Source organism: Lactuca virosa, chromosome 3 (genome assembly GCF_052849685.1).
Source record: "Lactuca virosa cultivar CGN04683 chromosome 3, Lactuca_virosa_CGN04683_v6, whole genome shotgun sequence".
Classification (NCBI taxonomy): domain Eukaryota; kingdom Viridiplantae; phylum Streptophyta; class Magnoliopsida; order Asterales; family Asteraceae; genus Lactuca; species Lactuca virosa.
Window position 1 is genome coordinate 63,981,492 of NC_136428.1, and position 11,480 is coordinate 63,992,971.

The following is an 11,480-nucleotide window of genomic DNA, read 5'->3' on the forward strand; positions in this document are numbered from 1 at the left end:
TTATCATATTAATGCTTAGCCTCAAAACACGGATGTTACACGTTGGGCGTACGTAGCAGAGTCCCAAATCCTAACTTTTAGGGTTTTGACCCTATTTAAACACCTTTATAGCCTCATTAACCTTTCTTTGACTAGCCTCCAGCCCCATTTCGTACCCTAGCTAACCCTAATCTCTCGAGTGAAGCAATCTTGACCTTGAGTGTGCATTTTGGTGTTCTTGAAGGAGGAAGAAGGAAGAGGAAACCATCTTATAAGAGTGAAGCACTTTGGATCCAGAATCACATTATCATTTGACACCATTTAAAGGTAAAAAGCTCTGAACTTGATGGACCTATGCTTAGATCTTGTTTAGCCATGGGTTTGTGTTCATTTTGGTCCCATAAGCTTGGTATTATGAGTATGGGTTACTTAAATTCATATAAGTTGTCCTTTTAGATGTTTTGGAGTGTTTAGAAGCATAACAATGTAATCTTGGACCTTAGTTTCCTTCCATGCATGAGCTAGGATGTCTTAATGAGTTAAGAAGTTAGGGTTTTTGGTATTGAGCACTTAATAGCCATGCAAGACCCTAAAGTTGGAAACTTTATGGTTAAGGACATCATTTAGGGGCTAGATCTGCGTTTGGACGAAAGGAATTAATGTATTAAGCACTTAAAAAGGGAAATGACTTTTGGTCGAGTACGCTGGGCGTACTTCTGAGTATGTCGGGCATAATCCAGCGTACTTCTGAGTATGTCGGGCATACTCCCTTGGTAGCCCGATCTAGACCTTGAGTACGCTAAGCGTACATGCTGAGTATGCTGGGCGTACTCAGCCGAGTCAACTCGGTTGAGTTTTGATTTTCGACTTTGACCATGTTTTGACCTAGGAGTATTTTGTGTATTTTGATTTATAGTAAGTTTGGTCATTTACTAATGAATAGGTGACTGGTAGAGCTGATATTCAGAGTAATGACTTATTCAGCTATCTATTCAGACTGAGAGGTGAGTATTCCTCACTGTACTTGTGGGTCGAAGACACCAATGCCGACCCACTAGATTATGTATCATGAAATATAGGATGTTTCTATGTTGTATTGAATTGTTAGAACTGTGTCCTAGTATATAGGATGTTGCTATGATGTAGTGATCTATAAATCTGCATGTTTTTCTGATGACTGGTTATATGATTATTTGTTGATGAATATCTGCTATTTGTTATGTATATGTCGACATGGTATGGTGGGGTTGAGATTGTACTGCTTTGTGCTGCCAGTCAACAAACTGGGGCATTCCAACCGAAAGGTTATGGGCCGAGGAATTCCAACCGGAAGGTTGTAGGCCAGGGGTAATCCAACCAGGAGGTTGTGGACCCAACATGTATTAGGAAATCCAACCAAAAGGTTGTAAGCAGGGGAATTCTAACCGGAAGATTGTGGGTCAGGGGTAATCTAACCAGGAGGTTGTGGACCCAATATTTGTTTGGTTATATGTTTGTGTGGTTGTACCTTGGGGGAACTCACTAAACTTTAGCTTACAGTTTTAATTTATTGTTTCAGGTCCTTCAGATGATTGTGGCAATGTGAAGACATGAGCGTGCACATCCTTCGGATTTTTGTTATTGAATTTTGGGATATTCTGATTTATGAATTATACTTTTGAAACAATGTTTTTTGTAAACAATTATTGTCTTGGGGTTGTTTTGGAAAAATGAAAATTTTACTATGATTTTTGGGATGTTAGAATACTCAACATAGGTTACAACGTAAAAACATAAGGTCCTGCATACTACTACATGTTTGTCTCTTATTTCACTCAACATCCTATTAAAACTCCATCAACCTTAGTACCGCTACCTGTGATATATATAAATTGAGTGGTTCAGGTTGGGAAACATGGTGAGACACATAATGTTTTTATCCCATGATGTTTATAACGATAAATAATCATATACAATATTCTTGCAAAAATAAACGTTACTAGACAATATAGATAAATAATCCAACATAGATATCTATAAGATAAGCTACACATACACACCCGGCCCAAATGATTCTCATAAATCCTATTTCAATGATCATTTGGAAAAATCACCTTACCTGATGAATCATTTAAGCAACTGATTGACTACATAACTAGGGGATTTCTTGGCCAATGTAATCCATTTAAAGGCAACCAATGTTTAGAATATTTGATAAATATGGTATCCCATTTTATCTACGTTTGTGGGTTATAAGTCCATACTAGCAACGTAATTCACAAGACCGTCTAGAATAAGCAAGTGTTTTCATCTTACTCTGGGATATGACCCAGACATACCTACCGTTTGTCCGATACATGCTCGCCATTGCTGGCTGTCTAGAAAAAGGAGGACTACTACACTTTGCTTAATCTCGCACATTAACCCGAAAGAGACTATTCAATTATTAAACTTACTTCGAAGTAAGCATCCTTTACAAGCCTTAGTATACAGCTAAAACAAGATTACAATATAAGTAATCGACTCCAATACAGTTTCATGTTCATGCAAACTTTTATAATACATGATATACATTTAACACAAAACAAAAGTAATAAGCATTTAGTATATATATTTAATCTTTAAAGAAATGAATGTTTTTATTAAGATTATGCTCTTGAAAGTAATTATGCATTCATCTGGTTAAAGGTAAAAGACTTGTGGTTAAGTCAGCGCTTCGTTTATCGCTTTAGCTTTTCCTTTTAAAAGACCTAAGTACAAATATTACGCAGCTTAGTTTTAGTTATCATTAATTATTATTCGCGGCTATAATAACAATATTCCAGATTCATCAGTAATCCTAAATGAACACTAAGTTCTATCAGATAAATAACGACTAGGTAAGATCATATTGGAAGTAGGACCCGTTCGGTATGTAGATATATTGTTTAGAAATCCACTTTAACACCTCACTAGATCTTGCCTAAGCATCACTCCCATAAGTAGACCAATCAGTATAAAAACTAGTATTACTGATAAATCTTATTTATATGTTCATAATAACGACTATGAATATAAGTATAAGTTACACTTAAAAGCATAGTAAGTGTAGCTTAACTTCTAGGGTTTCTAGCGAAAACTCGAAAACTTTGCGGGCATAACTTTGATACCAAAAGCTCTTTTTCGTCGGGCTCTCCAATACCACAGTGGCTCGCTAACATGATCAAAAACTCAGAAAATTGATCTCTTTGGTGCGGGAATGAATCTAGAGAAAGTTGTGTGCCAAATATGTAGAAAAGGGAGCCTAAATATAGACTTTTTTGAAAGGCACGCCGAGCATGATGACGTTTTCAATTCCTATGGAGCCACGTGTCATTGGGGTAGGTAAGGGGTGGTGTTCGGTTGTGCCACATGTCGTCTTTTCTATGATGCCACATCACTTTTTCCGGGTAAAATATAACGATTTTTGAAAAATCGTAATTTTCACATACGAGCTTTGTTTTCAATGTTCTTTATATCCATTGATTAATATTGATGAGTACTACAACTTTCATGTAGATTTCAACAGCTAATTCACATTTTATTTTGCACTTCACAGTCTGTAAAGATTACATTGTAAAAGACATTGCGGAATTTATAACTTGTCCATACGGGCTTCGTTTTCGACTTTTTTTATATTGACGAATTCATATTTTCGTGGACATCGACTCTCCTTTACATCATTTTGGCTAATGAGTAACCGATCTTCGTTTCGTGTTTTTATGACACACACTGATATATTATGTCGAAAACGAAACTTTGAAAAATCATTTCTTCATATAATGTCAAATTTTGACGTTCTTTATAGTTACTAGTTCGTAATCATGACTATTACAACTTTCATCAATATTATTTATCCTAAATAATATTTAATTATTATTTATCACTTTTCATTACGTTTATAATTGTATTTTATATAAATATTATATCACCATAATATTTATCCGTATAACACATATAAAACAATTATATAAAAATAACATTTTAATTTTTGTAAACACATGAAAGAAAAATTCTTATTTATTTACCTATAATATAATTTACATTAATTTACTAACGTAAAAAATGATGTCTAATAAAAAATACAGACGTTACAAATGATGACATCAATTCTATAATAAACTTACTTTTGGTTAATTACAATGCACCACTTAATTATATTTTTGCTACTCCTTTACCAGTTTTGTGTTTTGCTAGTCCTTTACCACCTTCAAAATGACATTACAAATAATCAAATGAAATTCTAATTTCAAACCAACTTCAAATTAACACTACGCCATAAAGTATAACAAAACCCCATCATGCATTCATGCTTCAAGACCAACATTTATGTTATAACAAACCAATGCCATTACAATCCTGTCATTTTATACACACGTATAAAATAAAATAAAAACCACTAAATAAGGTCAAAAGCAACTTCATCTTCTACAAAGATGCTTCAAGACTATTCGTTGCCGTTAACAATCCAAGGCTTATATCAATGGCCCTAAGACACATAGGGGGGAAGGGGGGTTCAAACCATCCAATAAAACTGTACTTTGATCCTGATTTCGAGCATTGCCGAAAGCTCCTATGTGGGGTTATTTCCATCCACGATGTGAGGAGCATTGTTGGCCTTCCACAATAACAAAACACCATCTTCAATTCGATTTTTTGGAGCTTGTTTGCATATACCAGGGAGAGAGAAAGAGATTGAAGAAGCGTTTAAATGGGTACTCATAGAGGTGGAAATTAACGTTACCTTGCCATGGAAAGCACATGGACCATTTTATGGAATTCTGTCTAAAATAAGTGTTAGGGACCAGATATGTAAATTATCCCAAACCGTAAGGACCATTTATATATTTTGTTTGTGATATTTTCTCAAACCCGTTATGTTTGTATAGTAGTGCAGTCTTCGGGACATTGTGAATGAAGTACAAGTTTTATCCTTACCATAAATGCACCTTAATTGTGATTAAATATAGTCTTGAATGCTTTAAGGTCATATATACATTAACTACAAGTCTACAAGACTGTGGCCAAATGATGAAATGCTAAAAGCCTTTGGACATATATAAAAAGAAATCCAAAAGTTGAATTATCGATCAAGTAATTTATCACAGCCATAATTAGCATTTTATGACGTATACGCTTGCCCTAAAACCAACCAACGTTAAGTAGGTATATACGACAGCTGTCATATATAAGTCATAACTGCAGCACGATGAAATCTTGTTTGTCTTTTTTTCTTCCAAAAAACCACGTTATTAAGAAAAGATAGTGAAACTGTTTTTGACGAACATAAAATTGTCATCAGTTTTCAGAATATATATATATATATATATATATATATATATATATATATATATATATATATATATATATATATATATATATATATATATATAGTTGACATAAATTTGTTCCAAATAACTTACAATATATAGCAGTTAACTAAGCACACATGCATGGGATCTTTTTTATGCCCACAAACCCATACCATAATTAATTATTATATATGTTATTCTTTTTAACATGGCAACCATCCTTGCATGTAATTATTCATACTTGGCCCTGCTCCTGCTCCTGCCGTTAGTGAATCCGTTTGATACCTAAAATTCAATCACAACACATCCATTAATTAAAATAACAAATTTTCAGTTAATGGATGATTTTTTGAACATATTAAAAACTTGGTTACCCATTTCCGATTTGTAAAGTGGGCCCGCAGTCGAGGGGATGAAAGAAGGCTTCATCGTTTTGGTGTTGGTGTTGAGGTTGAGGTTGTCTTTCATAACAGACTTCCTGTTGGGCATGTGGATACCAATGGAGTGAGTTTACTTGATTTCCTTCTATCAGCTGCACAACATTAAAATTAAGATTAATACAAAAATTATTGCATAACATATAATTACATGTATATACGGAACATGAAAATGAAATTACATAACATAATTATAATATATACCCTTTGCTTCAAGGTCCTGTTTGCTTCATTTAACGCATGCTCCTACATATATAATGAACAAGTACTATATATATATCAGAAAAAAGAAAATTGGAATTATTTTATATAATTTTTCGAGATTGTTCTATAATTTATTACCTTCTTTTGAAGATCTGAAAGTGTGTCCAACATGAGCTGTGTCTGTGCCATATGTACAAAATAATTATTTAATTTAATTTGACATTGATATATGATATTATATAATTTAATTTAATTTGTTGAAAAGTATATAAAAATATAATACCCGGGCTGATCGGATATGCTTGAGTGATGTATCGAGCTGTTTTTCTAGCGATTCAAGCTCCTTGCAGTTTAAAGGCCCAAGATCTTCACCCAGAAGATTCCTAGGGTAGGTACGTACGTTCATAACAACCATATTAATTAAATAACATTTATTAGTAATAAAAAAAAAAAAAGAGAAAACTTGTACACAATAAGTAAATATATTGGCTCTTTTTTTGTTTACCTTTGGGAACGTTGTAGGGCTTCATACCGTGTCTTAAGTTTTAAATACTCCTGTTGACTACTTAGCTCCTACAGCCATGAGAAACGAAGTCGTATTATGTATATATGCATGTCTCTTATATTGTTATTATTTATTAATAATATAAATGGAAGTTTTAAGCTGAAAGTTGAAACCCTAATTATTAGAGAAACTAATTTTTAATTTGATTTGGCCGGAATTTCCTCCTTTTTTTAATCTGTTAATAATTAATATTGTACGCGAGGTGGATAAAACGCGTCAACTCGAGTTAATTTAGGTAAATTGTTGATTGAAAAATAAGAACCATAAATAACTAAATGAATTAAGGAAAATATACGAAATGTCATGGGTTAGTTATACATCATTTTTTCAGAATTACGATAGTTTATGATTTTCATGTTACGATTTGTTAGCTTAGATATATTTCTTTTTTGTAATTCAAGAAAATCCTTCATCAAAAAATATGAAAGATTGCATACGTATAATTTGAAATTAAGGTTTAAAAACTTACATAACATATATATGTAAAATAAGCGTATATCTATATTTCTTGTAAACAAATATATAGTATATTTTTTGAAAGATTTATTACGAAATTTGCTTCCAGTTTATACGAGATATTAGTTTTAGAAAATTTTCTTACAAGTGTACGAATTTGTCGGAATGACAAATAATTTCCATAAATCACTCCCTACTTCTTTCATCAATACAATTTCACCTCCTTTTGTATATATACACATATCTTCATGATGAAACGTTTCTACGAGAACTCAAAATCATCTTCTTTCCAGCTTTTTCAGATACCAAAGGTTAGCTTCACTTCATAATGGTTTTTCAAATCCAGATTACATGATATGTTTACGTTTCTTTTCTTCTTATTAACTTATTTTCACCAAAAAAATATAGAAACACGACATTTTATGATCCCTACAGCCTTTAATTCATGTTCAATGTTGTTAACATGTTCATCTTTCTTACAATATTGTTTATTAGGTTTTATGTTTTACCAAAAAGAAGTTTTTTTTTATATAAGAAAACACACACACATACACACGCAGAGAGATAAAGTTTATGTTTTACTGATTAAATACAGAAAAATAATAAACTTTATATTAATATACTAACATTCTAACAATTTAATCCAGAATATATACTAGTTCTTAATTATACAAGTTGTGAACAAATGGAGGAATTTTCTTCTTCAAACTACGGAAGCAATTTGTCTCATACGATGATAAATAATTATGATTATTCACAAAAATACAAAGGGGTGGTCCCACAACAGAATGGAAACTGGGGTGCTCAAATATACGCAAATAATCGACGAATATGGCTAGGAACATTCAAATCTGAAATAGATGCAGCCATGGCTTACGACAGGGCATCTCTCAAGCTTAGAAGTGCAGACGCCCCAAGAAACTTTCCATGGACGAAAATAACCCTCCAAGAGGCAAAGTTCCAAGCTCATTACACCATGGAAACAGTTTTAGCTATGATCAAAGATGGAACGTATCAATCTAAGTTTGATGATTTTTGGAAAATAGAGAAGGAGAATGAGCAGAATAATGTTCTATCTCCTGATCAAAAGGGTAGTTTCGGGTTTTCATGTAGGGTTCTCTTTCAAAAGGAGTTGACTCCAAGTGATGTGGGTAAGCTTAACAGATTGGTTATACCTAAGAAGTATGCTGTTCGATATTTTCCACACGTGCCTGATCATGAGTCAGAAGGGGGTGGTGGTGTTCATGTTAATGATGAGGTGAATCTTTCTTTTTATGATGTTCAGAAAAGATTGTGGAAATTTCGTTATTGTTATTGGAAGAGTAGTCAAAGTTTTGTGTTCACTAGAGGGTGGAATCAGTTTGTGAAAGAGAAGAAGCTAATGGCGAAGGACAGGATTGTCTTTTATTATCATGAGAATCTTCAAGTATCGAATATGGGGTTCTGGGTTATCGACACGTGTTGGTCTAGTAGCAATATTGGAGTAGGTCTGAAACTTGGTGTGGGGGCACATGAAAATGGCGAATTAAGAAGGGAAACAGAAGAAAGTTTTCAGGATCAAAAGATGGATGATGAAATTATCGAAAGAAGCAGCGTAAAGACCAAAGGATTCAAGCTTTTTGGTGTCCTCATAACTGAATGACAACTTTTTTTTTTTTCTTTTTAATGTTTATATATGAATCTCTAGTTTAAATAAAGGTTTCTTTTTCTTTGTTATGGTTTACCCATTGAACTTAGATGTATTCTATATTTGATAACCTTTATATATAGTTCAGCTTCTGACATTAATTAGGTTAGGTATTCGTCCACTAAAACTTGTGTCAGCTAAAAAAATCTAACCTTTATAAAGACAAGTCTACAATACATAAACTTATTGAAATGAAAGCTGAAAGTAGAATAGAAAGAAACGCATGATTGTTTATACTATAGAAAAGAGAATACTCACTAGTGCTTCCCTTGCAGAGACATTTGACTCTGGTGCTCCATAGTTGCATTTTTGATACCTCTCCAGTGTTTTCAGCATGCTGCTAGAAGAATAATTGTAATTAATTACACGTTACAAATACTAAAATCAAGTTCAGACTGTGTATGATAATTAATTAAATGTACAACTGAATGAACATTCAGTTGATTAGTAGCATAATTAAGTACATGTGTTAGGGTACTTGAGAGATTCAGGACTATGTTTAACACAAACTCTCGACTTTCATTACTTAACCTTTTATCTTTCTCTCTCACGTGTGATAAAAGGACCATGTAAAGGTGTTTACATGTCCTGAAAGAAGAGAATATATCTATCCTTTCAAGCTTTTCCCCTAAAGTCGCCATTGATTGAGCCAATTGAGGATCAAAACCAATTGCAGCCTATAGATTTTATTAGTAAGATTGGAGAAACAATCCAAGAAAGAGTGAATCCTGTGTAATTCATTGGAATAACTACTGGTTGGATTCAAACTTGTCCTCAATGAGAAAATCCTAACTACTGCTGCAAAATCAGCGACCATTTGCATTTATTTTCTCTAAAACAGAAGTTATGCACACAGAGATGCAACGAATAATTTAACATGATCTGTAATCTGCTTGCTGGATTTCATAGTATTAGTGTTGCTGAAAGAAGTCGTCTACCAGCTTCGTATCCATAAATTTCTGTAGATCAGAAGTTTGTGTAATTCTTCTGGTAATAGAAAACTGAATATAGAAAATCAAAGTTACAAAACGAAAACTCCCTGGAAAACCTATAAGGCGAAACTGAAAAAAAGCGAGAGAAAAAAAAAAAGAATCAACTGTGACCAAAGAAACCCTAGAGATGGAAACATATCTGAAATGAGAGAATTCCTCAACTATGAGATGTTAGATCTCAGGAAGTAACTACATAATTAGATGAGGTTGAAAGGTTTAGAACACATGAGAATTTGAATTGAATATATATAACAAATTAAGGCGAAGCAAAAGGAAACATAACGAAAGGAGGAGAGAGAAAATATTCTGCCATGAAATGAAAACTCATGACAAATTCTTTTTGAAGTTTTGTACAATTTTCATGAACAAAAAAATCAAATTACTCTCACTTCTGAAAAAATCGAGTCGTAGAGGAAGCTAGAAAAGGTTAAGGAACTCGTGATCGAAACAAAAGAACAGAAATGGCGATGCATTTATATAGAAATGGTGAGAGAGAGAGAGTAAGAAAAGAGAAATCTTCTTTTCATGGCTTTCCACTCGCAGATCTATCAAAAAAACAAGCTACAAGTTCCATAAACGCCGAGACATTCACGAAAACTGCAAACTTGATACACGAAAAACAAATTCGCTTTTTCATGGCACTTGAGATCGATCCATTCCCGTCCGAGCTGCTTGCTTAGATCTAAAGCAGATTCGAATAGAAGATACAAAAAATGTGATTCCGTTTCCGTACTCCATTTGATACATACAAAAATCAGTACATATATCCATATATATGTTATACCTTGAGCTGCTACAAAACTCATAGAGCTTTCCCCTGTTGGAGAAGATGATCAAAGCAACCTCAGCATCACAGAGAACAGAAAGCTCGTAAGCCTTTTTCAACAGTCCATTTCTGCGTTTTGCAAAGGTGACCTGCCTGTTGATTTTGTTCTCTATCCTCTTCAATTCCACCCTCCCTCTCCCCATTCTCACAATCACTGAATCTATCGCCAAAAAAACACAAAGATTCAGAGGTGACACAATCTCTCTCTTTCGTTTCTAGCTTCTCTCTTACCTTGTATCACTCCTTATACACGCTTTCTTTTACACATACACTTATCAACTTTTATTTAATGGAAACCAGTGCGTTATTTACTATTTATCGTACACAACTACAATCTAAACATTCTTAATCATTATATCTGATTTTAGTATAAATTTTTTATATAAATTATGATTTTATAATGTGCTACTAGTTTCAACACATTTATTGCATTTTATTTAAAAAAAATAACATCATTGAAAGTTATAAATACTAATTTGAAAATGAAACTTTACACAAATAAATCATGATATATAACACTTTTTGGTTATGGTTGAGAGGTACAACTAGATAAACATGGTACAACTATATGGACTTGTATGGTTGAGAAACGTCATTTTTAGAAAATAATAATTACTTGTTGATATATGAAACGAAATCACTTAATTTGTGGATGTAATGTTTTGCAACATTGCTTTGTGGAATTTGGTCAAGGATTTTTGAGAATTCCCATTACATTATCTTTTAAGGGCTTGACATAGTTATATTTACATATAGAATCCTTTATTCGAACATCAATTGCATCCCACGTATGAAATAACAATTCCATTAATTTTATCATTATGTTTCCACTTTTATGGTAAATTTATGATTATACTTGCTCAAATAAATTAAAATATTAACATAAGTTATGTAGAATAAATGACTTTAACAATAACAAGAATACCTAAGGCCGTGTTTGGTGAGGCGGATTCAATTATATGTGTTTGGTTGTTGAATTAAAGATTGATGGATTTTATGTAGGAGTAATTTAAATTCTTTTATGT

At 32.9% G+C, this 11,480-nt stretch overlaps 2 protein-coding genes across 4 annotated transcripts; one reads left to right on the forward strand and one right to left on the reverse strand.

Moving 5' to 3' along the window:
• Positions 1–5,380: 5,380 nt before the first annotated feature.
• LOC145165865 (agamous-like MADS-box protein AGL9 homolog) lies at positions 5,381–10,784 on the reverse strand. Of its 3 annotated transcripts, none has more exons than XM_079084776.1 (8): positions 10,414–10,784; positions 8,896–8,974; positions 6,435–6,502; positions 6,213–6,312; positions 6,068–6,109; positions 5,930–5,971; positions 5,663–5,820; positions 5,381–5,573 (listed from the first exon to the last, which is right to left on the reverse strand). In XM_079084776.1, exons 1-8 carry the CDS (start codon positions 10,596–10,598, stop codon positions 5,492–5,494), a joined length of 756 nt encoding a protein of 251 aa, XP_078940902.1. In that variant the 5' UTR covers positions 10,599–10,784; the 3' UTR covers positions 5,381–5,491. The 3 variants fall into 3 exon arrangements, with proteins under 3 accessions (XP_078940902.1, XP_078940901.1, XP_078940903.1); XM_079084775.1 differs by having other exon boundaries at positions 8,896–8,977; XM_079084777.1 differs by lacking the exon at positions 10,414–10,784 and adding an exon at positions 9,169–9,372.
• On the forward strand, positions 7,668–8,592 carry LOC145165864 (AP2/ERF and B3 domain-containing transcription factor At1g50680-like). The gene has a single exon (XM_079084774.1). It carries the CDS (start codon positions 7,684–7,686, stop codon positions 8,590–8,592), a length of 909 nt encoding a protein of 302 aa, XP_078940900.1. The 5' UTR covers positions 7,668–7,683.
• Positions 10,785–11,480: the final 696 nt, after the last annotated feature.